We start from the raw sequence: 27937 nt of genomic DNA, 5'->3' as shown, positions 1-27937 counted from the left end.
GAGGAGTAATAACTGTTCCTGAACTGGGTGGTGAGGGGCCTGAGGCTCCTGCCCCTTCTTCCTGATGGCAGTGGTATGGTGAGAGTATGAGCTGGGTGGTGGGGGTCCCTGATGATGAATTCTGCTTTCCTGCGACAATGCTTTATACAGAAATACTCAACAGTTGGGAGGATTTTACCCGTGATTGACTGTGCCTTATCCACTACTTTTTGTAGGCTTCTGTAGGACAACATGGTGTGGTTGATTTTCAAAAAATGTAATTTTATGGAACCACTTAAGAACCAAATGAACAGGTAACTGCACAAAGTTAGAAAATCAAGAATAGGAACATACATAGCAACAATGTGGTTTAGATTCAATGCCTATGATGAGACCTTTCTTATTTCCATAAATGACTTGATGATAGGTCAGGAGAATCAATATCGAGATTTGCTATTAATACTTGGTCATTAGAGCAATATATCAGAATCTGCAAGAAGAAAGGTAGATTAAGGCAGATACTGTAGATGACAAATGGAATTTAAGATGGATAAATGTGCTGCAGTACATCTTAGGGAGAAAAATAGAACACAAATGGAGTATAACCAAAATTGTACACCTTTCAGTAAGCACGGAGAGAAAGAAAAACCCAGCTTTACAGATGCAGGTATCTTTACAAGCTTGGTTAATAATAGGTAATCTGTTACAGTTAATTGGGATTCTGCTTTGGCTTTGAATAATCACACACTGTTTACAGCACAAAAAACAGGCTTTTCAGATATTTCTATTTAACAAGAGCTCTATCTAATCCTCTCAACAAATCCTTTTCTTTATTTTCTCCTTTTGTGATTTCCTTCTTGAATCTCAGTGGCCACTTTATTAGGTACACCTGTACATCTGCTCATTAATGCAAATACCTAATCTGCCAATTATGTGGCAGCAACTCAATGCATAAAAGCACGCAGACATGGTCAAGAGGTTCAGTTGTTGTTCAGACCAAAGATCAGAACGTGGAAGAAATCTGATCGAAGGGACTGTGACTGTGGAATGATTGTTGGTGCCAGACAGGGAGGTTTGAGTATCTCAGAAACTGCTGATCTCCCAGGATTTTCACAGACATCAGTCTAGAATTTACAGAGAATGGTGCATAAAACAAAAAACATCCAGTGAGCGGCAGTTCTGTGGGTGAAAATGCTTTGTTAGTGAGAGAGGTCAGAGGAGGATGGCCAAACTAGTTCAAGCCAGCAGGTCAAGACAGTAGATCAAATAACCAACCACATGTTACAATGGTGATGTGCAGGACAGCATCTCTGAATGCACATCACACTGAACCTCGAAGTGGATGGACTAGCAGAAGAGTACAGCTGGTTCCATTTCTGTACCCAATAAAATGGCCACTGAGTGTATATGCTTTGTTTTTTCATAGCAATGCTGCATTTTGGCTGGGCTACAGCAGCGAAAGACCAAATCGGAATCCACTCCTGTACTTAGTAAAGTGGCCACTGAGTGCATCTATGCAGAAATACTGGTTAAGCAATTGATGGAGATATATGTATACTTCTAGTTACCGAAGTAAGATATTAAAACCATGCAAAATCTGATATAGGATAGGTTATGAAGAGACTTCAAAAACTAGGAGCATACGAATTACAGCAGAGAGGGCAATTTTTCAAGTAGGCGAAACTGAAATTAATTTTAAGATTGATAAAAATTTAAAGAACTCTATTAGAATAATTTATTAATGCAAACATTTTTCTTTCAGTGCTGCAGTGGCCCTTGAAGCTGAACTAACCTTGTGCTTTAATAAGGAATTACATAAACACTTAGTAAAAAAAAAGAGAAAATGCAAGGAAATGGGACACACAGAGGAAATTCTCAGCCCATTGCCCACCAGATATCAAGTGCAAAGTTGTACTTAGAGGAATCAACATGAATCTATGATCTTAAGTTGTCATCATTCACCATTACTGAGTCAGACACACCTAAGATTTGAGTTGACAAACTATTAGATTCCTGTCTGAGCATTAATATTCACCGGTATGCATTTCCCCAAATATTCTCTAGAAACTATAGGGCAGTTTAAAGCTTTTAACATCTGATTCAATTCTGCCAAAACTTTTTCTCCATTCCCTTTTCATCCTCAAGCATGTCAAATCTGGTTAAAACTAAGCACTCAGACCATTACATAACAAATTACCTTAGTTCAATGCCATTATGCTATTCGCTACTCGGAACGTTGAATTACTATCAGGCTTCTTCAAAAATACTAAAGTGTTGAAAAAATGAAACTTAATTTATTTCTCATTTCTGCTGTAGACTTCATATTAAATAACTTTCTACAATTGCCTCATCGCTCACAAGATTCACCAGGAATATAGCTATAAAAGCTCTTCTCCTTCAGTCTGAATTCCACACACACCGACAATGCATTTTTTACCAGCTAAAGATGCCTGCAAAAATCCAAGTACACTCTTCACTGCCCGCACTAATTCCCTCGGCATCACTTGCTCATTAATTCTTCAGGATGATTCATTATTTCCAGCTTTATACACAAGATGCTGGAAAGTAAAAAGGAATTTCCTCTCTAATGTACTTCTTGTTAAATCAATAATATATGCTCAGAGACCCCTCACTCAACCAGCCAGAGCTTTCATGTACTTTCCTCTTAGAGCTTTGAACTTGCAAACTATCAGCCATCTTATGACCAATATCTTTGCCAATTACTAGACTGAGTTTTAGAATTCCTCATTTTCTGCCTCAAATTTCCTTCAAGCCTACAGAGACATAGAATTATGAAGCAGAGAACACACTCTCTTCATCGGCTGAATGATGGAAGCGTTATTGACAGTATTATCAAGGCACTTTTTACTTATCAATAACATGCTCAACAGTGCCAAGTTTGCATTTCACTGGGACTACTTGGGTCCAAGCTTCAGACGTCAGGTGAGGAACGTGGCTGACATCAAAGCAGCATTTGATTGTGCATGGCATCAGAGTCTTAAATAGAATGAAAGTTAAGAGAATTCACCAAGGGAATTTTACCTAGCTCAAAGCAAGATGACCAACATCATCGGAGGACAATAATCAATCCATTGGGGCTACGTTTCAGGAATTCCTCAGCATAGTGTCCTGGGACCAATCATCTCCAGTTACACTATCAATGATCTACACACCGGGAGGGGGGAGTGGGATGTTTGATGAAGATCACAGCATGTGCACTTCCATTTAGAGCTCCTCACAGAAAAAACACATAACAACAATCTGGATACAGTGTTGTTTGGATGATGCAATCCCAATCACACCAAACAATTGGAAGGCAATGGCAGATTAACTTCTCATGAAATTCATTGGCCTAAATACATTGGTTAGATGAACAGGTCAAGGCTAGAACTACCTGACTCATCTCCGATTCCTTCTTCTTCAGACCTTTACTTCCTCCAGCTATCCTCTCCCAGCTTCTCACTTTAACTTTCTTCTCTCACTCACCTTTTCCCTTATCTGGTCGCACCTATCACCTGTCAGCTTGTACAATCTCTCCTCTCCTCACATTCTTCTGCCACAACTGACAACACCAGGAAGGTAAGAGCAGGTAGTGCAAGGGAACATTATCATCTGCAAGGTGCCTTCCAGGTCAATCGCTATCTTGAATTGGAACATCTTCCCCATTCTCTCATGGACAATAAAGCAATGAGGTGGCAATTTGTTTTACTTTATTTTATTTAGTGATACAGCGCAGTGCAGGCCCTTTCAACCCTTCGAGTACGCCATCCCAGCAACCCCAACAAGCCCGATTAACTCTAATCTAATCATGGGACAACTTACAATGACCAATTGACTTACCCAGTAGGTCTTTGGACGGTGGGAGGAAACCCGGGCACCCGGGGAAAACCCATGCTCCACGGGAAGGATGTACAGAGGCTCTTTACAGATCGGTGCCAGAACCGAACTCTGAACTCTGGAAAGCCCCGCTAACCACTACACTACTGTGGCACCCCAACAAAGGCTGTGATGACCACAGTGCATGAGAGAATTAAAAAAGCAGGAGAAACAGATTCCTCACATGATTACAAATCTGAATAAAACAGAGTTTGATAGCTTCTTGATTAGTCAGGGCATCAAAGGGAGAAGGCAGGAGAATGGGGTTGAAGATAATAAGAATGAAGATAAACCAGCCATGATGGAATGGCAAAGCAGACCCGATAGGTGGAATGGCCAAATTCGGCTCCTATATCTTATGGTCTTAAAACAACAAACAGCATGAGTAATACTCCTGACTGGTAGGATTTTCTTCATTGAACTCTAATTTATCCACAATGACATCTGGTTCCCAGTTATGAAAATTTTGCCCACATTGGGTCCACATGGAAAGAATTAAAGTAAGTAATATAGTCATGACTTTGGTTATGTAAATACAAACACCCCTACTACATACAGAACACAATCTGTGATACAACCCAATGAAGAGCTGCCAGCGTAAGTGATGGAGACGAGCTTGATTTAAATATTTTGGGGAAATTTAGAGAAGTACAAGGATGGGAGAGGTTTGGAGGACTCTGGTTCAGGTGCAGGTCGATGGGACGAGGATGTTTCTCTACCGAGGAATGGCTCACCATTGCCTTTTATCATGGTGAACTCTGCCCAGTCTGTTCTGTTTCCAAAACTTATTTCACATTCAAACACCCCTTAACCTCTAGTGAACAGGAACTAGATGGGCCCAAGGGCACGTTTCTATATTGTTGTGCTCTAAGACTCTAAAAGCATTCTAGCAGTCTTAAAATGTATTTGATATTATAAAGTAGATTATATACTGAAGATAGCACCTTTGAAGTTATTGCCCCCATATGAATAAACAAGTTTAATTTTGTATGACAAACCGGTGATATTTTGTCATTTGAACCATCTCTTGGTTATGCCATTTGCCTTAGGTACACCAATGGTTACAAATATTTGCTCTTTTCATAAACCACAAGCCTCAGGTCAAATGAGGGAGCTCAAAGGTTATGGATGCATGTAGTGGGTGGGAGGGTGGGAGTAGACAAAAGCCAAGTCTGGTGAAGCTCTTTACTTTGGGTGGGAGGGGGGTGCGGAAAAGAAAAGATCAGACGTGAAATAGGCTTCATTTCCAGTCAATTTTGGTTTGGCAAATGCTGAAAGCCCTGTAAAAGATCATGAATAGCAGGATGCTGATGTTTATCCCCAAGTTTATCATCTTCTCAATAAATAATCAAGGCCAGTATAAGCAATTATAACCAGGCTTCTAGACTCTTTTTGTGAACTGCATAATAGAGGCTGGCTGAAAAAACCTCAGCATTCATTTGTGAGAATATTCAGAGGTTCCAAAACCAATAGATATAAACAAAAGAAAATGGTGTAAAGGCGCTCAGCTTTGCCTAGCCTTGCAGAAACACAGGGCACTTTTCTGCAAAGGTTTTAAGAGCTATTGTTAGCTGGCCTTATGAGCAAACACACTGGGCATAATAGAGGCATTATGTTAGCTTTCCCACTTCTGAATAAAAAGCTATACGCACTTGCATGGCAATCCAGTTTACTGCATAAACCTGCTTGCAGACATAAGCAACACACAGCCTGTAGCAACACACAGCCACAGAACATTTTGGGCTGAGACACTACAAAAGGACTCTGTGTACACAGTCCTGATGCAGGGTCAGAATCAGAATCAGATTGAATATCACCGGCATATGTTGTGGAATACGGCAGCAGTACAATGTAATAGATGATAAATAAACATAGAGGAAAAAAATGAGTTACAGTAAGTATATATGTCTATTAAATAGTTAAGTTAAAATAAGTAGCACAAAATAACAGAAATTTAAAAAAAAGTAGTGAGGTAGTGTTTATGGGTTCAATGTCCATTTAGAAGTCGGATGGCTGAGGGGAAGAAGCTGTTTCTGAATCACTGAGTGTGTGCCTTCAGGCTTCTGCACCTCCTTCCCAATGGTAACAGTGTGAAGAGGGCATGGCCTGGGTGATGGGAATCCTTAATGATGGGTGTCACCTTTTTAAGGCACTTCTCCTTGAATATGTCTTGGATACTACGGAGGCTGATACCCATGATGGAGCTGACTAATTTTACAAGTTTCTGCAACTTATTTCAATCACATGCAGTAGCCCCTCCCCATACCAGACAGTGATGCAGCAGTCAGAATGCATTCCATTGTAGATTTATAGAAGTTTTAGTAGACAAACCAAGCCTCCTCAAACTCATAATGAAATATAGCTGCTGTCTTGTCTTCTTCATAGCTGCATCAATATGTTGTGCCCAGCTTAGGTCCTCAAGAGATATTGACATCCAGGTTTTGACATGAAATGTCAACCATCCCTCTGCCTACCCAGATGTGTGGTGCCTGCTGAGGTCCTCCAATATTATGTTTTCTCCTGCAATATCAATGCTCCTTTAGATTTGCTGAAAGAAGCATTGTTAAGATGGACAATTTATTTTGAAGTGCATTAGAAAACTTAAAATCCCAATGCACGGCAATATACTGCCACATACATACAGAAAGGTGCTGGCAAAAAGCTAGTATATATCATGAAGGATCCAACCCACCCTGCTCATGGACTGTTTGTCCCACTCCCATCAGGGAGGAGGCTGTGTAACATCCACACCAGGACCACCAGACTCAAAAACAATTACTTTCTCTAAACAGCAAGCCCGATCAACACCTCCCCCCACTAACTCCACCACCTTATTCCCAATCAGTTACCTTGCGTACAGTCTCGTGTCACTTTATGGACATCCAATCAATCTATATATACAAGCTATCTTATACGTTTATATTTATTGTGCGTTTTTAAAAAATTGTTATTACTACATCTTTACCTTTTGTGTTTTTTGTGCCGCATCGAATCCAGAGTAACAATAATTTAGTTCTTACACTTGTGTAAAGGAAATTACATTAAACGACCTTGAATCATGAGGTCAGAATTTAGAATCAGGTTTATTATCACTGATATGCTGGCAGCAGCAGTACAGTGTAATATGTAAGAATATACTGTAAATTGCAGTAAGAAATATATATCGGAAAATTAAATTTGTAGCGCGAAAAGAGAGCAAAAATAATGAGGTTGTGATCATGGTTTCACTGACCGTTCAGAAGTCTAAGGAGGGGGAAGAAGCTACAATGTTGAGTGTGTCTTCAGTGCCCATGATGGAGCTGGCTGAGTTTACAATTTTCTGCAGCTTTTTTCCGATCCTGTGGAGCGACCCCTCCAAACCAGATGGTGATGCAACCAGTTAGAATGCTCTACGTGGTACATCTGTAGAAATTGGTGAGTACCTTTAGCGAGCTTCCAATTCTCCTCAAACCCCTAACGAAATATAGCCGCTGTCATGCCTTCTTTGTAATTGTATCAATACACTGGGGCCAGGATAGATCCTCAGAGATGTTGACACCCAGGAACTTGAAACTTCCACTACTGATCCCTTGATGAAGATTGGTGTCTGTTTGCATACTATGTCCGCATGCTTTTATGCTTTGAATCGATGCCACGTGATTGGCTGATTTGGGGCCCTCTGTTGGTCAGGGTCGACGATGGATGTTGCGTCTTAGCTGTCTATTCATCAATACGCAAGCCAGGGCAGAACGATAAGCAGGTCACGCTGTTGCCCATGCAGCAGGCAATCCACCTGCACACAGCTGATGAAGCCAAAAGGAGGCAGAGATGATACAATTTAGCAACAGCACAGTTGCAGGAGTTGCCAGTCAGTCTTCGGGACCTCATCTCTAGATTTTTCCTTGAAGTCTCTATTCCCCCACCCCCCTGCAGTTATGACAAGCTTAAGGAACCTTGACTGATTAGATATTTGCAAAAAAGAAACAGGCGTACCTAATAAAATGGCCACTGAGTGTAATTGCAATGTCAAACCTACTATTAACTTATACTTGATTGCTCTGAAAGTGCTTTGAAATGTTGTAACAATCTAATCACAAGTGCCTCACCCACATTATTATTAATGATAAGAGAAAGTATATTTACCTTATTTTAAATTCTATATGGAAAAGAGCAAATATCAAGAGAATTTTCTCCAAAGTAATTTATCTAGCAGACTCTACCAAGCTGATTCCAAGCAATACTGCTTCGAATGATGACCTTTTATTTTGCACTTTCTCATAGCTGACTGATCCCATTTTAAGGCCTTTGAACTGGGGAAGAAAAGATATATAATTTCTAGCAATTGTATGCTCTTTTTCTCCACCCTTTCATCTCCACCCCCCGAAGTGCCATTCGAATAAGATTAATGCATTGGGCAGGAGTGAACAGTCACATGAGTAAATTAAATCACTAAATGGTTTACTATCACGTGTACTTCGAAACATACAGTGATATGTGTCATTTGCGTTAAGCAACCAACACACACAAGGGTGTGCCGGGGGCAGCCCACAAGTGTCACCACACATTCCAGCATCAACATAGCGTGTCCAGAAAACTCAGTAGAACAACACAGAACACAACAAGCTACAAAGCAACAGCAGCAGAGCAAGCCCGTTCCTCCCCTCTCACCCCAAGGCAGTCTGTTTTCTTCACCCTCTAGCCTCTAACAAGCTCAGATTCAAAAGTAGGCACGCAGACATTGGGCCTTTGACTGCCTCAGTGGACTTGCAGAAATTCACAGAGCCAGGACTCTAGCCACCGGACCTCAACTTCCAGAATTCTGATTCGACCCTCTGGCCTCGATCCTTAGCAATCAGGATTCCTCTAATGCTCCCAGATCCTTGTCCCTAAAACCTTGACCTGACCCCTATCTACCTTCTCTGATCCCAAAGCTATCCCCATGAACTCAAAAAATATACAAAAGAAAATCAACTAAAACTGAGCCGCCACCTCAACGGTGGTCACATCTTGGCACCATCTTGAATCATCAGCTTCAATTCATTACCACAGTGCACTGAGGTAGTACAAGGTAAAACAGTGTGGAATAAAGCATTAAAGTTACAGTGTAAGGGCAGTGCAGGCAAACGATAAGGCAAAAGGTCATAATGGAGCGGATTGTGAAGTCAAGGTGATGTCTTGTACTAGGGAACCGTTGAACAGTCTTATAATAATGATATAAAAGCTATCCTTGAGCCTGGTGCGAAAGAAAGTTCACTTCGCTTCATGTAATTTTTATCAGAAGGTAGGTCACTTTTACACAGAATCAAGATGAATATTGCATTTATGTAAATTAACAGAGCTGCCTCCTTAATAGCATTAACATCTTAAATGTCATTTCTGTTGTCAGTCTTCTATAAATCAGACAATTCATTTCATTCACAAACTTATTTCCGTTGGACCTATATGGAATTTTGAGGCATCCTCAAAAGACGATGCCTCAAAAAGGCTGCAACTGTTATTAGTGACCTCTACCACCCAGGACACGTCCTCTTCTCATTGCTACCATCACATTTCTGAATGGACAATGAAACCACGAACACTTCCTCAGTATATTTCCCCTCTCTTTTAGAACTACTTATTTATTTTTTTAATATATACTTCCTATTATAATTTACCTTTTTTATGACTACATATTGCAATATACTAATGCTGCAAACCAACACGTTTCACAATAAACTTAAAGGCATCTGTCAGTCTTGCGAGACCATGGATCTGCGCCTGGAAAGTCTTCACTCTCCAGGGCGCAGGCCTGGGCAAGGTTGTATGGAAGACCAGCAGTTGCCCATGCTGCAAGTCTCCGCTCTCCACGACACCAATGTTGTCCAAGGGAAGGGCATTAGGACCCATACAGATTGGCACCAGTGTCGTGTGATTAAGTGCCTTGCTCAAGGACACAACATGTTGCCTCGGCTGGGGCTCGAACTCACGACCTTCAGGTCGCTAGTCCAATGCCTTAACCACTTGGCCACGTGCCCACACTATTTCACAATAAATGCCGGTGATATTAAACCCGATTCTGATTCTGGTCAAGAGCTTCCGTTCTGGTGAAATGTGATCTAAGTGACTTTGACTGTGGAATGATTGCTGGTGCCAGACAGGGTGGCTTGAGTATCTCAGAAATTGCTCTTCATTTGGTGCTCGGGTTGTCAGATTCCTGTCGATATGCGAGCCAAGTGGCGGAAGAAGCGAATGCGCAGACTGAGGCGTAAAAGACGAAAGATGAGGCAGAGGACCAGGTGAACTACTGCTGGTGGTGCAGTGCTGATCAGGTTTTGTTGAATCTAGCATGGCAAATGGACTCTTGGACATTTCTGCTTATTGTTCCGCTAAGATCAACAATATATACGGACGTCTTGGATACTGGTCATGAAAGACCCTGAACATCGATCTGTTTTAGTACTGTGCCATGATGTATAATAGCTACAAAATAAAAGATAAACTTAAATTGCAGATCTCCAGGGACTTTCATGCAAAACAGTCTCTAGAGTTTACTGAGAATGGTGCGAAAACAAAAAACAGCCAGTGAGTTGCAGTTCTGTGGGGGAAAACTTGTTAAAAAGAGAGCTCAGAGGAGAATGGTCAGAGTGGTTCTAGCTGACAGGAAGGTGACAGTAACTCAGATAACCACACGTTACAACAGTGGTGTGCAGAAGAGCATCTCTGAGCATACAACATGCTGAACCTTGAAGTGGATGGGCTACAGCAGCAAAAGACCACGAACATACACTCAGTTACCATCTTATTAAGTATGGGAGGTAATTAGTTAAGTTGTCACTAAGTGCAGATTACACTGATATCATAGTTTGTCGATGCTTTTAGGCAGAATTTGATTTTCAGCCATTTCCTTCACTAATAGGGCAATTTTAAAATGTGACTACAGTTTTGCTACACACCACTGGAGAAAAATCAGAAAGTCACTTTACATATCTGGCAAAATATATCTACTTGTAGATAGTACTTCTAATTTTAAAAAATGTTCAGGCAATTATATAACCTTTCAATTAGTCTCATAATAACCAATGCCATTTGAGCTACAATGCGGTGCATCTGTTCTAACGACTACATACAACTTGAATGAAGCATTCACCATTTACATTCTATAAAAACATTAAGCTGCTTCAATTTGCACTGTGCTGATTATGTATTAATAATGGCAAAATTTGGAAAACCACATGACATTAAATGGTAATTGAAGCTTTAGAATTTGGAGATTAAACAGATAAATTCAAGGTAACTCATGACTACCTCGTAATTTTCTCTTCTTCCTTGACCACAGCAGCAGTTTTATTTTATTTTATTTTTCTATTTTTATTGTTTATTTGGAGATACAGCACAGTAACAGGCCCTTCTGGCCCAATATGCCTGTGCTGTCCAATTACACCCATGTGACTAACTAATCTACTAGCCCGTATGTCTTTGTGATGTGGGTGGAAACCCACACGGTGACGCAGAGATCGTACGAACTCCTTACAGACAGTGGCGGAACTGAACCCCAGCTGCAGCCGTTGTAATAGCGTTACCTAACCTACGGTGAAGGTAGATGAAATTTTAGATCATCTAGACTGCTGGTTAAACAGCCTGACACACACAGAGTGCAAATGGAGAAACAAGTTATTATCAGTAACCCACAAAAGTCCCATAGGAACTCACAACCCACTTCCTGAATAATAATCTCCATTAACGTTTGGATTATCCCTTGTAGTACAAAATGTTGCAGAAACACATTCACATTGAAATACTTAATCCTATCATTAGGACAGGCTTGCAAGAGTTTGCTGTGTGCAGGTTTCCTGCCCTTTTCACACACAAGTACAACGGTGCTTTCTAAAAGTCATTCATTGCCTGAAAGGCACTTTGACTCAAGGCTGTGAACTGCAGAAAATAAAAAAGGTTTTTCTTTGTTTAAATACATTTAGAATGTGCTGTAATCAGAATGAGCCATCATGAAATTGTGTTATTAAGAACCAGCATAGATGGTCTGAAGATAAATCCTGATAAGTGTAAGAATCGCAGTTATATAATGTGTTTTTCTGTCTTGAGATTTTATGTAAAAAGCTGGTGTGAATAATAGGTTCACAAAAAGGTTAGCATTATGCATTATAAAGCTCTTTGAAAACTCACTTCACCAGCACCAGCCTCTGAATTTCAAGTTAATTGCAAATTATATCCAGCAATAATTGTTTCCAAAAGAATAAATCTGCATTTACATACTTTTATTAGCATGAGCAAGTTCTCACACGTGCAACACGGTTCTAATTGACAGAAGTTGCGGTTTTAACGGTATGGATTGGATGATACATAAGTAATTAAAATGAGTAAGATTGTTCTATGTAAATTTGATTAGGTTAATTAGGTTCACCAATGCATTATTATTGAGGGGAGAAGCAGGGAAAATAGAACAAGCTAGTTATAGCTTTAAACTTCTGCTGACCCTTCAAGTTATTGCACAGTAAATTATGCAGGCAAAGTTAATTACAATGTACAAGAAATGAACTTATGGTAAACATAGAAAACTGCCCAAAGGAACCACAATTTTAGCTGTAACTCTGAAAAGGTTGTGGAAAAATATTACAAAAAAAGAGTCAAATACAAACTTTCATGATTAAAATTGGAAGTAAATATCTTCCCATAAAACAATGTTAATATAACCATAGTCTGTAGAAATTCTATAAGAAATGTTTTCACCAAGCTCTGGTTATTTCAAGGCAATCACCAAATGCATTGATTGAGCTGAATGGCTTGTGTTGCAATTTCTTTGTAATTCTATGTGATAATCCAAAAGGAAACCAGTTGGTAACCAGATCGAATGAGACATGGAGTAGAAACAAGTTTAATTACAACTTCCTGCTCAGTCAGAGCACATTTAATGAAAAAAATTAAATGATAGATAACTACAGCATCAAGTCCCTGCTTTGGTGCAGTAAGTACTTGACAGAGTGTAAATTTTTCAAACTCATTATCAAAATAGAAAATTATGAACTCGCATGAATCTTTTACCTGAAGTGAATAATAATTTTAATTCCGAGTGCATGGAGTAGATATCAAACATAAATCAAATGGAGTGGCCTGCTAGCTGAAGATCACACAAGAAATGAAATTCCGCTCCTGACCTTGGAGAATACCCAATAAACTAAGGAAGATAAACCTCATTTGCGTTATAATTCTTTAGTTTACAAGAAGCCATTCTCTTCACATTGAACTGGGTGGATATACCAGCAGAGGGACTCTTTACTGTATTGTCAAAGACACGTTAGTAGGTGATGCTGAACAGCAATGGTATTTTCTCATATTTACAATCATTGGCAAATTTACTAGGTATATGTGAGCACTGTTCGTTAATGCAAATATCTAATTAGCCAATCAAGGCAGCAACTCAATGCATAAAAGTATGCAGACATGGTCAAGAGGTTTAGTTGCTGTTCAGACCAAACATCAGAATGGGGAAAAAATTTGATCTAAGTGACTTTGACTGTGCAATGATTGTTGGTGCCAGACGGGTTGGTTTGAGTACCTCAGAAACTGCTGATCTCTGGGCATTTTTGTCAAACAGTCCCCAGAGTTTACTGAGAATGGTGTAAGAAACAAAAAAAAAGTCTAGTGAGTAGCAGTTCTATGGGTGTAATTGCTTTGTAAATGCGAGAGATCAGAGGAGAATGGCCAGACTGGTTCATACTGACGGAAAGGCGACAGTAACTCAAATAATCATGAGTTACAACAGTGGTATACAGAAGAGCATCTCTGAATCCACAACACGTTGAACCTTGAAGTGGATGGGCTACAGCAGCAGAAGACCACACCGGGTTCCACTCCTGTACCTAAAGTGGCCACTGAGTGTATTTCATCCACATAAATTATAAGGTACAGTGGTTACATTGCCCAATTAATAATCTACAGCCAGGACTAATGAACTGGAAACTACCATATCTACCAATCCTAGCACAGTAGGTGGAGAATTCAATCAGTTAAATAAACTTTGAAAACGATCTATGTTCTGTTAAGGGTGACCATCAGACAACTGGATTGCCATAAAAACCATCGGGATATCTAGATCTTTTTGATTGAAAATTTGCTTTTATCTAAAACTATAATGTTGACTCCTACCTGCATTGTTAACAGTCAGTTCTTTGATATCCTCCTTAGTAAAGACTGAGGAGAAGTAGACTTTAAAAATGTATGGCACAGTAGCATAGTGGTTAGCACAGTGCTTTACAGTACAGGCGACCCAGGTTCAATTCCTGCCACTGCCTGTAAGAAGTTTGCACGTTCGCCCCATGACGGCGTGGGTTTCCTCCGGGTTCCTCCCACAATCCAAAGAGGTACCAGTTGGTAGGTTAAATTGGTCATTGTAAATTATCCCGTGTTTAGGCTAGGATTAAATCTGGGCGCACAGCTCTAATGCTGTATCTCAATAAATAAATAATTAAAAAGTTCAGCCACCTCCTGTGGCTTTACACGTAGGCAGCGCCGACAGTGTAGGAGGGCGGCTATGTTAGTGTAGCAGTCAGTGCAGCACTTTACAATGGCAGTAATCACTGATCGGGGTTCACTTCCCTCGCTGTCTGTAAGTAGTTTCTACATTCTCCCTCTTTGGGCGCTCCGAGTTCCTCCCACATTCCAAAGATGTACTATTAGGTTTAGGGCTAGTGAGTTGTCGGCATGTTATGTTTGTGCCGGAAGCATTGCGATAGCTGTGGACAGCCCTAAGCACAATCCTCAGACTGTGTGGTAGTTTACAAAGATGTCACATTTCACTGTATGGTTCAATCTAAATGTGACAAATAAAGCCAATCTTTAAAAGATTGCCTTCAGGAAGACCTTGCCTCTCTTTTACTGTTAATGTAACTGAGGAACTTCTCATTATAACCTTTAACCCTGCCTGCCAAATCCATCTCATATCTTCTTTTTGCCCCCCTGATTTCCCTCTTTACCCCTCTACTATGGGATAAGTGGAGGCTATTCAACATACTTCAGCTCCTCGTAGACAATCAGCTACAAAGACTAATTTACTACTTTCAAGTGGCTTTCTGTGGAAAGTGTTCTTTCACCCCAAGAACTGGTTCCAGGATATCTGGTATTGGAATCACTACAGCTGCAGTGGATTGCATGGGTATCTGCAAAACATCCCTGCCCCTTCATTGCATTGTGTTTGCTCTTTGTTCATGAATAACTAGAAGAGGGTGGCAGCTGGCACTTCCTTCACTAAATAAGAGAAACTGAAAATTCCTCTGATCCTTCAGCACCCTTCCTATCATTTAGCCTCACAGAGACACCAGTAAAAGCTGGTTGTTAATCGGCAGGCAATGAATGTAGTTGATACAACTTCACTGAAATGGGGTGAATATTAGAAGCCCTAGACCCCAAAGAAAGCAATGACTTGTTTAGGGGCTGAAGGGCAGCACGAGCTCCAATTAATTGAGATCTGTGGAACTGCTAACACAAACAAGATTTTTGGATGCACCTATATGTAACAAACCCTTCAAAATGCAGGGCGGGGCTGGGGGAATCAAGGCTGGTGATTAAGAAATAAATAAAATGTGCACAAAGTACCTCACATCACTTCAAGCTTTATGGCAAATTATTAATATATGAACCAGGAGCATGAGCACCTCATGGCCTTCAAGCCTGCATTGCCAATTAATAAGACCACGCCTATCTGATTGCAACTCCAATCATTGATCACGATTAGCTAAAGCTCTTTCAGTGCTAACCTATTCTGCTCATTTCAACGTCATGTTCCACAACAGTGCGCAGGTGTACGATGGACCAAAAATCCAGGGCCAAGATTGCAGATTTCAGCCAAAGCACCAGTTCACCTTGGTGTTCTATGGCCAAGAAACTTGTTCCCAGTGGCAGAAGATGTACAGACGAGCAGATGAAGGGTGAATTCAGCAAGTATTTTCAGTCCATCAACACCCATGACAGCTGAGATTAGTCACAAGATAGTAGATCATGTATTAACAAGAACATTTATTATGAATTAGTGTTACTGGAGTCTGTAATCATCAAGGAAATGGGTACAAAGTTAGATCCAACTTAATCAGATATCTTTAAAAGTTCCTGAATATTTTTAAGATGATTGGAGGAAAGCATAGGGAAATGCTTGCGGTAGATTATTTACTTACACAGAATGGTAAATACACGGAACGCACTGCCAGTGGTGGTGGTAGAGGCAGATAATCAGGAACATTTAAAAGACTGTTAGATAGGCACAGGGATGAAAGAAAAAATGGAGGGCTATGCGGGAGGGAAGGGTTAGATTGACCTTCAAGAAGGTTAAAAGGACAGGCAGCATCTTGGGCTGAAGGGCCTGTACTGTGCTTTACTGTTCTGCGTTCTATGAACATGATCTCAACATTCAAAAAATATACAAAGTTCATTAGTTGCTTTGTTTAAAAAGTACAACAGAATATTGAGGATCTATGCTGTAGTTTGCATTGTGAAAACTTCTTACTCAGAATGTTCCAAGTGAATTGAAGGTAGAGCATCTAGCAGCTGGAGACATGCATTTTCCTCTCTGTTTCTTCCAATGTGAAACACCTCTTGGTTGTTAGTAATGTCTATTAACCAGTGAGACAATTCAGAGCAATCAATTCACACTTCACCTGCAAATCTGTTGGGGTTGTCTATTATATCTGGTGCTCCCAATGCAGCCTCCTTTACATTACTGAAACATGTCGTAAATTGGGTGACCACTTGGTCAAGTACCTCCGCTCCATCTGCCAAAAGTGGAATTTCCTGGTGGCTAACCATTTTCATTTCTATCCCTATTTGCATTCTGACATGTTGATCCACGGCCCCCTCTTCTCTGAGATGAGGCCACTCTCAGGGTGGAGCAGCAACATCTCATATTATGTCTACGTAGTCTCCTACCTGATGGCATGGACATCTATTTCTCCTCCAGTAAATTTTCCCCTCCCTCCTTCCCTCTTCTATTCCCCACTCTGGTCTCTTACCTCTTCTCCTCACCTGCCTATCACCTCCTCCTGGTGCCCCTCCTTCTTCCCTTTCTCCCATGATCCACTCTCCTCTCCTATCAGATTCCTTCATCTCCAGCCCTTTAAATTTCCCACCCACCCTGAGCTAACCTATCACCTTCTAGCTGGTCCTGTTCCCCCCCACCCCTCACCTTTTTATTCTGGTGTCTTCCCTCTTCCTTTCCAGTCCTGAAGAAGGGTCTCAGCCACAAAATTCGACTGTTTATTCAATTCCGTAGATGCTACCTGACCTGCTGAGTTCCTCCAGCACTTTGTGTGTGAATCTCGCTAGTCATTGGGCATATGAGTCACATATAGCCACACTGATAAACCTTGCAGGGGAGGAAAAAACTGGGACGATAAAAGTTAGTAAGTAATATTTCAGATGAATCTTTCACAGAGCAAGAAAAGCTTTGAAAAAATATATATTCCTATCAACCCACAACTTATCAGGATGGGGTGGACAAAAAAGAAATATTGATTTATTAGATCCTTTGGAGACAAAACCTTCTAACAAGAAGAAAAGCAGCAGAAACAGCAGCTGTACAAGTTTAATAGCCTGGAGGAGGATCTAACATCAATTGAACCAAATAAAAGCAATTTGAATAACAGTTAAGAACAAAGGTAATAATACAAGATGAAGGATTTAGAAAATATAATGACTTATGCAGAAGTGTTAAAATTTGTTGATAAAACCTCAACCTTTTTGAAACTACTGACAAGCAAAATAGTTGGCATATGCCACTTCCACACCCTTTCCTACAATGACCAATTCCCCCAACAACGAACAGCCGAGGTGTAGAGTTGAAAGCTGCCATGTCTGTATGAGATGCTGAAGCAAAATGTACAGTATGTTTATTTTGGATGAGAGTTGCGGGGTGTATGGGGAGAGAAGCAGGATAAAAGGTGGCCAGAACTATGTATGTTCAAATTTAATGCAGATTACTGGTAATAGAAGTGTGAATTGGTGTTATCAGTGAACTCTTGTTGATATCCATATAACCATATAACAATTACAGCACGGAAACAGGCCATCTCAGCCCTTCTAGTCCGTGCTGAACTCTTACCCTATCCTATTCCCACCGACCTGCACTCAGCCCATAACCCTCCATTCCTTTCCTGTCCATATATCTATCCAATTTAACTTTAAACAACAACATAGAACCTGCCTCAACCACTTCTGCTGGATGCTCATTCCACACAGCTACCACTCTCTGGAGTAAAGAAGTTCCCCCTCATGTTAGCCCTAAGCTTTTGTCCTCTAATTCTCAACCCATGCCCTCTTGTTTGAATCTTCCCCACTCTCAATGGAAAAAGTCTAACCGCGCCAACTCTATCAATCCCCCTCATAATTTTAAACACCTCTATCAAGTCTCCCCTCAACCTTCTATGATCCAAAGAATAAAGACCTAACTTGTTCAACGGTCCTCTGTAACTTAGGAAATGAAACCAGGCAACATTTTAGTAAACCTCCTCTGTACTTTCTCAATTTTATTAACATCCTTCCTATAATTCGGCGACCAGAACTGTACACAATACTCCAGATTTGGCCTTACCAATGCCTTATACAAATTCAACATTACATCCCAACTCCTATACTCAATGCTCTGATTAATAAAGGCCAGCATACCAAAAGCTTTCTTCATCACCCTATCCACATGAGATTCCATCTTCAGGGAACTATGCACCATTATTCCTAGATCCCTCTGTTCTAAAGCCTTCTTTAATGCCCTACCATTTACCATGTATGTCCTATTTTGATTAGTTCTACCAAAATGTAGCACCTCATATTTTTCAGAATTAAACTCCATCTGCCATCTTTCAGCCTACTTTTCTAACTGGCCTAAATCTCTCTGCAAGTTTTGAAAACCTGCCTCATCATCCACAACACCATCTATCTTAGTATCATCTGCATACTTACTAATCTAATTTACCACCCCATCATCTAGATCATTAATATATATTACAAACAACATTGACCCAGTACAGATCCTTGAGGCACACCACTAGACACCGGCCTCCACTCTGACACACAGTTATCCACCACTACTCTTATATAAATGCAAGTTGTGGAAAAATTGTTTGTAACAGCATACATTGATTATTGAACATTATTTATACATTTTCTATTATCCCTTCTAATGTTTTGCTGCACGAAATAATAATTGCTTTTGTGTAAAACATTCAGGTTCAGATTCATTTATTTATCACTTCTACATTGAAACACACAGTGAAATGAGTCGTTTGCGTTGAAAACCAACACAACCTAAGGGACGTGCTGGGGGCAGCCCGCAAGTGTCACCACTCATTCTGGTGCAAACATAACTTGCCCATAATGTTTACAGAACAACACCAGCAACAAAACAACAGCAAAACAAGCCCTGTTCCGCCTTACCACCCACCCACCTACGTACATGCACACACATACAGCCTTCCAACCCAGGACAGGCACCCTATGCAAAAAAAATCCAATTTCAGTCAACCGCGTGAATTTTGGTACTTGATTAGTGCACATATGCTGATGAAAAATTTTAAGGTAAATACACTGGCCACATTACACAACAGCTTTCCTGTTCACTTGCCAACTAGTCCCTCTCAAGAGATAGTCACATCAGGTACTTGACAAACACTATTTGCTGTGAGTGAGTCAAGCTTTGAGTCTACTCCCCTGAGACAGTATTTCCATGTAATAGTGTGGAAAAAGGCCATTTTAAAAATTGGGGAAACTAATCACAACACAAGACATGCCAGTTGGACCAAACAAAGCAGTTTCAGCAGAACTAATTCTGCATGCTTCCCTGAATTACATAGGTCAGCCTTGCTGTCATATTCCACAAAACAATTTTCTTTTTGTGCTACAGAGCACAATCTTTCACTTAGTACCATGACAAAACTGCCAAGTAAATTCATCTGCTGAAACTTGCCCTTCACCCACAAGAACAATTATGCTGAAGTCTCTATGACAAACCAGATCCATCAGTGGATTAAATGCATTTTCCTTGGTTAGTCTGTGAGCAATTCATAGATTGTTCAAAAGCCTGGTACAAACCAAACAGCAGTGAGCAGAGAAATAGCTACCTCACTCTGCAAAATTACACCAGCCGTTACATTTAATTAATTACAGTTTAGCTCTCTTTCCGTCAGACTGTAGCACAGGTAGATGGAACATAATCATAGGAAGATTGCAATGTTCAATCTATTACCCAATTTGTAATAATCAAGTCCATGGTTTAAGCAGATCCAGTGGTTTACAAGGCTTAGTTTTCTAGTCTGTACCCTGACATTAGCATTATGCATCTCTCCAATCTTAATAAAATGCATAATATTTCATCTCTACCCAGCATGAGCAAATGCAGTACTATTCCATTCAAAATTACATAATTCAAGACAAAATGCTGGAAGAACTCAGCAACCAGGCAGCACCTATGGAAAAAAAGTACAGTCGACATTTTGGCCCGAAACGTCAACCGTACTGTTTTCCATAGATGCTGCCAGGCCTGCTGAGTTCCTCCAGCATTTTGTGTGTGTTGCTCGGATTTCCAGCATCTGCAGATTTTCTCTTGTTTGTACATAATTCAAGAGCTGGTTTCATCATTTCAACAAAAAATAAATTCTGGTAGAAACATGACTCTAGCACATGACACATCAATATATTTTTTTTCTAGGCAGTAAAACTCAATATTTTTCCAGCAGAACAAATTTTTATCCAGCTTCTTTCATGAACTGTTAAACCTTTTAAGTCATGAGAGAAGCTGAGTAAAAATCTGCTTTGCAGTGTAATTTAAATACATTTTCATAATAGATGCATTTTAAACTAAATGTATCAATCTGATGAGACATAACAGGAACCTCTCACTCTGTTAATTTGTTTTAAATGTGACACAGCAGGATTAAGATCAAATTCCAAATATTTGCGCCTTCCACAAGTTCTAGAAAATCTACATTGGGAACAACAGATGAACAGTCGAACAATCAGCAGGGAAGTATCAGGAAGGTAGCACCCAGGAAGTTCAGTTGTCCGAGCTGTTTTTTTATGTACACCTTCTAGTACAAAATACTTCCAGACTGTGTTGTGATGTATTGAATATTTGGGCTGGAGTTACAGTACACTAAACCACACTGCATTGTAATCATAATAAAGATAAACAGAACATTTAAAAAGAGATAATTTTGTAGTCTGTGAAGGTGATGTCGAACTCCTCCAATCAAGGGAGGCTTTTATGTTGAAACTAGTACCTGAGGAACAGTATAACACATATTGTTGTATGAAGGCGTTACAAGGAAGAGAATGACAGAGCCCATTACAAGGTGACAAACTAACCTCTGGTGGTCGGGAGCATATCAGATAAACCTTGCCATGCGGTCACCATCTCCGGATTCTTTTCCAAATCCGCAAAGTTCTTCCAAACTCGGATAGCGCCATCATCTAAATTAAAGATATGAAATTATAATTATTAATAATTTGGTCACAAAACAGGGAAGTGCAGTGATAGATTTGGCAGTGTTACCATGTGGTTATTGCTTACACATAGGAAATAAATTGCTTAGATAGTCTGGACTAAGATTTCAAGTTTTAAACTTAATTCCCAGACATTAATGGGCAAGGCAACTGTAGACAAGTTTGAGATGAAACACTACCCAGCCTCATTTAAACCTGCATAGGTTTATTTGTATATCGTGATCTAATGTCCTGAAAGTAACACATTTGCAAAGTAAACTCCATACAGAAACTAAATAGATTTTTAAGATCTGTAAGGGGATTCTGAATAAGTTCATGGGCTGCATTGGCTTATATCTTTGTAAGTTCACAGCTAGTTCTTAGATGTTAAGAGATTATAACTGCTGCTGAGAAACAAGTTCATTAACAGCAGTTGAAGTTATTTCACTCTGAATTCAAGTACCACAGATCACTCAACGCAACACTTCAAGCACACATTTTTCTAACAATATCATTGGCAATTAGGGGAAATCAGGGAGCTGTCAAGGAGGAGATCTCTGAATGCAAAAGTGAAATCCAATTTCAAGTCTTATCAATCTGATCATATTTCTGTGATAATGTAGTGCCTTATGTATGCATCTGTATAAAATACACTGTCAGTAGCACCACACACAAGTCTCGATGAAGGGTCTCGGCCAGAAACATCGACTGTTTGTTCCTCTCCATAGATGCTGCCTGACTTGCTGAGGTCCTCCAGCATTTTGTATGTATTGCTCTGGATTTACAGCATCTGTAGAATCTCTTGTGTTTATCAATATCACCAACAGATACTAAATCCATACAGAATTATGGAGAAATGTGCATTTAGAAGCCAGCCAAATGCTGACCGTATCTCATGAATGCTTTTACTGAGCTTGGAGCTGCTAGGGATCTATGGTTTTTCTTTGACAGTTGAACTGTTATTAATAGTTAAGTTTTATATGGCTTACATTGAAAATGTAATTTTTCAAATAATAATTGGGAATTTCTCTCTTTAAAACACTAATTAATTTGGTGTAGCCAATGCTAGTTCTGCTTGCATATAGGGAAACCTGCAAACCTACAAATTCCACCACCAAAGTGGCCAAGTAGACACATGACACCATCACCACCTGCAGGCTCCCTGCCATCCCAACTCTGAAAATATGCAGCCTTTCCTTTCACAACGCTGGGTATCGACCTTGGAACTCGGCACTCAATACGACTACGATAGCACCTTCACAAGGAGAGCAGCAGTTTAAGATGGCTTACCACTAACTTCTCAAGAGTAATTTGGCCTGGGAATCATGCTGGCTTTGCCAACTGCACAAGTGAATATCTGAAATACCACTTCCAAAGAAATATGAATCTTGATTCTTTTACTGTGTTAAAACATTTACCAGTAAAGATCTTGGCTTTAGTCTGCAACTACCACACAGAAAGTCTGCTATTCTTTTTTGGACAATCATTGATTACAAGTTTATGACTTTAAATCTACCACATAACATTTTGGAAGCTAAGTGATACTTGTCAAATTCAAGTTTATTGCTGCAGGCAATAAACTCAGGGTATAAATACCATGAAAATTAGTTTTTTGCAGGAGCAGCAGAATACATTACAAAGATAAATTAACATAAAATACACAAAACTGAAACAGCAACATAAATATAATGGCATCATTGCAAGGAGAGAGAGAGAAAATAAAGAAATATATATAGTCTGAGGTGGTGCCTTGGTTTTTCAGGTTGGTTCAGGAACCTGATGGTAGTGAGGAAGATCTGAGTATATTCAGGATGAAAATATACACTGGGTGCAGAGGGAAGCCGAATGAACAGCTTGGAAAGTGGATCTGAGGACATCAAACCAACATGATCAACTGCTATTCTCATTTCACATAACAGTCAAAACTCATGTTTTGTGGAGAAAATTTACACAGGGGAAGCATGAAAATCTAAAGATATTTCAAGTACCAGAAAATTCTGCTCACACAAATAACATTTACCAGAACAAGTTCAACAACAAAAATTATATTAGGTGCTGATAATAGGAATTAATGCCTTTTCTTTAAAAAATGTGAAACACATTTAACCAATAAAGTTTAAATCTGCAGTTATTTTTAAGTGTATATGACATGGGAGCAGAGTGGCCCTCTTGAGTCTGCCATACCATTCAATCAAATGATGGATGATTTGATGTTGTCCTCGGCTCCACTTTCTTGTCTGTTCATTCAGCTTCCCTACGGACCAGAGAGATATTGTGGTCTTGAATATACTTAGCGATTCAGTCCCTGCAGCTCTCTGTGATAGACAGCTCCAAGGATTCAATACATGCAATCCCTCACCACCATTATAAATGGACAACCTTGTTTTCTGAAACCTTGCCCTCTGGTTTTAGATTCCCTAATGAGACAAAACTCCCTCTCAGCCTTCTCAAGCTTTCTCAGAATCTTGTACATTTGGGTAAGATCCTTTTTTCATTTTTCTAAACTCCAATGACAATGCAACAACACATAACAATACAATAATATAATAGTCCCTCATACAACTGGATTAGTCCAGGGTGTTCCAGAAAAAAAATGCATCTCAGCTGAAAACTGAAATTGTTATAATCATAGGTGATTTTGATCTTTCCTTCTGCAATTTCTAATCATCATGGAAGATTTATACCTGACAGGTTCCTTTACATAATAGAGCAAAACATTTGCACAAGTATAACATATCCATCTTTCAAAAAACTGGGATCAAACAAAAACAGGAAAAAAATTTCTCCTCAGAAAGTGGAGTGAAAAATGACACCTAGAGATGAAAGATGAGTTGGACAGATGAATAAAGAAAATCATTGAACAAATTGATTCTTCCATCTGTTGACTGACCCCAAGAGAAGTTAAAGGAAGGGGGGCACCATTACAAATGAAAGCATTAGGACAATCCACCGGCTGCCCAGCTTGGAAAATATCTGTATATTCCAACTCTGTCTTCTATGCCATAACCAATATTTAATTCATGCCAACATAGTAAATCACATCCATCCACCACAGGAAAAGCCCTCCCGTCCATTGAGCACACTTACATGGAATGTTGTTACAGGAAAGCAGCAGCCATCATCAAGGATGTCCACCATCTAGACTATGTTCTCTTCTCGCCGCTGCCATTGGGAAGGAGATACAGGTCCCGCACCACCAGGCTCAAGAACAGTTATTCATTAGGCTCCTGAACCACTATGGGTAACTTCATTTGCCTCAATACTGAGCTGATTCCACAAGCTACAGACTCACTTTACAGGATTCTGCAGCTCATGTTCTCAATATTACTTTTTATTTACACAATTTGTCTTCTTTTGCACACTGGTTGTTTCTTAGTCTTTGTTTAGGTATAGTTTGTAATAAATTCTATTGTATTTCTTCACTTTCCTGTCAACCCCAAGGTAGTGTATGGCAACATTCATTTCATTTGACAATAAATTAACTTTGACTTTTGACAGTTTCCTAATGCAATGTACTCTCATCTTGTGCTCTCTCAAAATCAAAATACAACACATCTCCAGGTCCCCCCTCTATCAACTCTGCTTGTTACATCCTGCAGCAAAACAAAATACAGAGTGAATAATACTAACCCCAGAGAAACATCTATGAACGCGATATATTTAGAAAGCAATTTCAAAATATATGAAGTGTAGAAAGGAAAGTCAGAAAGTTGCTCTTCCACTGCAGTAGAAAACAAATAAAATGGTGACACACAGTACTGTGCAAGCCAAGTCTTAGGCACCGCAGCTATATAGAGTGCCTATAAAAAGTATTTAACCCCCTTGGGTGACTGTGCAAAACGGGGACTAGTGAGGGAGGCCACCAAGAGACCTATGACAACTCTGGAGGACTTACAAGCTTTAGAGGCTGAGATGGGAGAGACAGCACATAAAACAACTGTTGCATGGGTGCTTCACCAATCGCAGCTTTTTGGGAGACTGTCAAAGAGAAAGCCACTGATGAAAAAAATCTCACATGAAATCTTGGAGAAGGCATATGGGATACTCTGAAGACAGTTGGAAGATTAGATTAGATTATGAGGACACTCAGTCCTCGTTTATTGTCATTTAGAAATGCATGCATTAAGAAATGATACAATGTTCCTTCAGTATGATATCACAGAAACAGGACAGACCAAGACAAAAATTGACAAGAACCACATAATTATAATATATAGTTACAACAGTGCAAAGCAATACCGTAATTTGATAAAGAGCAGACCATGGGCACGGTAAAAAAAAAAGTCTCAAAGTCCCGATAGCCTCAACATCTCATGCAGATGGTAGAAGGGAGAAACTTTCCCTGCCATGAGCCTCCAGCGCCGCAAACTTGCCGATGCAGCATCCTGGAAGCACCCGACCACAGCCGACTCTGAGTCCATCCAAAAACTTTGAGCCTCCGACCAGCCCTCCGACACCGAGCACCATCTCTGCCGAGCACTTCGACCCCGCCCTGGCCGCCGAGCAACAGACAAAGCCGAGGACTCGGGGGCTTCCCCTCCGGAGATTTCGGATCACACAGTAGCGGCAGCAGCGAAACAGGCATTTCAGAAATTTCACCAGATGTTCTTCCGTGCTCTCACATCTATCTCCATCAAATCAGAATTGTGCACAGCACCCTACTTGACAAATAACAGATATTCATCACCGGAGTGGCCACGCGCACTGCATCCCGCCATCTTCTCCTCTCCTCTTGGTTCTACGGTGTGATGAAACCAAATTGAAGTATTTGACCATCAGACTAAACACTATGTTCAGCATAAGCCAAACACCGCACATCATCAAAAACTCACCATCCCTACTGTGAAGCATGGTGGTGTCTGCATTATGCTGTGGGGATGCTTCACTGCAGCAGGTCCTCGAAGAATTGGGAAGGTACAGGGTAAAATGAAAGCAGCAAAGTACAAAGAAATCCTGGAGGAAAACCTGATGCAATCTGCAAGAGAACTGTGACTTGGGAGAAGATTTGTTTTCCAGCAAGACAATGACCCCAAGCATAAAGCAAAAGCTACATAGGAATAGTTTAAAAACAACAAAGTTATTGTCCTGGAGTGGCCAAGTCAGAGTCCAGACTTCAGTCCAATTGAGAATTTCTGTCTGGACTTGAAAAGGGCTGTTTCACATGTAAGCTTCCAAGGGGGCGGGGGGGGCTGTGAATACCTTTTACAGGCACTATATATACACAGTATGCTCTTCTGTACACCACTGTTGTAATGCGTGGTTATTTGAGTTACTGTCACCTTCCTGTCAGCTTGAACCAGTCTGGTCATTCTCCTCTGACCTCTCTGATTAACAAGGTATTTTCACCTACAGAACTGCTGCTCACTGGATTTTTTTTTGTTTTTTGCACCATTCTCTGTAAACTCTAAGGACAGTTGGACGTGAAAATCCCAGGATATCAGCAATTTCTGAGATACTCAAACCACTCTGTCTGGTACCAACAATCATTCTACAGTAAAAGTCACTTAGATCATATTTCTTCCTCATTCTGATGCTTGGTCTGACCAATAACTGAACCTCTTGGCCATGTCTGTGTGCTTTTATGTATTGAGTTTCTGTCACATGATTGGCTGATTAAATATTTGCAATAACAAGCAGGTGTACCTAATAAAGATGGCCTCGATGGTGGAGAGGCTAGTGCCCATGACAAAGCTACCTGAGTTTACAACCCCCTGTAGCTTTTTCCAATCACGTGCAGTAGCCACTCCATACAGAATCATTATTCAAAAGATTCAAATAACATTTATTATCAAAGTATGTATAAATTATACAACCTCGAGATTTGTTTGCTTGCAGGCAGCCACAAAGCAGAAAACCCAAAAGAACCCAATTTAAAAAAACGTTAAGACCAACACCCAAGAGAAAGAGAAAAAACACAAATTATGCAAACAATAGAAGTGAACAACAGCATTCCGAACCAAATTTGAGTCCTCAGATCTGAATTCCCAGAGCAGCCCAGAGCAGGCCCAAAGTCTTAGTTTCGGTTCATCACATTAGCGGGGCAAATCGCTCTGAAGTTTGCAGACATGAAGCACAGCAGCTGGGGCAGTCTCACGGCCTCAGCGCGAAACCGCTTCGAGCCCTTGCCTCCGGTGCCAACATCCTGCCTTTCCAGTCTATCTGCATTTAATACCAGTGGCATACTGTATGTCGTGAAATTTGCTTTGCAAGATTAAGATTAGTGTAATGCAAATTAGGAGTACAGGCAGCATCCATGGAAAAGAGTAAACAGTCGATGTTTCAAGCTGAGATCCTTCATCAGGACTGGAGAAAAAAGATGAGAAGTAAGGTGGGGGATTGAGGAAGAAGTACAAGGTGGCAGATGATAGGTGAAATCGGGATGGGGAGGTGAAGTAAAAATGGTGTAACCAATTAGAATGCTCCCACACAATACATCTATAGAAATTTCCTGGAGTTGTTGGCGACATACCAAATTTTCTCAAATTCCTAGGAAGATTTGAAAGGAAAGGATCACCAACAACGCCAGCAAATTTCTACAGATGTACCATGAGGGGCATTCTATCTGGTTGTGTCATTGTCACTCAGCTACCATCCCACCAGCCTCCACATCCAGTACATAATTCTCTGTAACTTCTGCCATCTCCAACGGGAT

General features: G+C 40.3%; 1 protein-coding gene across 3 annotated transcripts in view; it reads right to left on the bottom strand.

Moving 5' to 3' along the window:
• rptor (regulatory associated protein of MTOR, complex 1) overlaps positions 1-27937 on the bottom strand; it is a 491598-nt gene that overhangs the window by 42727 nt on the left and 420934 nt on the right. For all 3 annotated transcript variants that reach the window (XM_072241994.1, XM_072241995.1, XM_072241996.1), the window contains exon 28: positions 21169-21273. In XM_072241994.1, the coding sequence (XP_072098095.1) occupies positions 21169-21273 (105 nt within the window). The remainder of the gene's footprint in view (positions 1-21168; positions 21274-27937) is intronic.

This window comes from Mobula birostris, chromosome 24 (assembly GCF_030028105.1).
Source record: "Mobula birostris isolate sMobBir1 chromosome 24, sMobBir1.hap1, whole genome shotgun sequence".
Classification (NCBI taxonomy): Eukaryota; Metazoa; Chordata; class Chondrichthyes; order Myliobatiformes; family Myliobatidae; genus Mobula; species Mobula birostris.
This window is presented reverse-complemented; position numbering and strand designations above follow the sequence as displayed.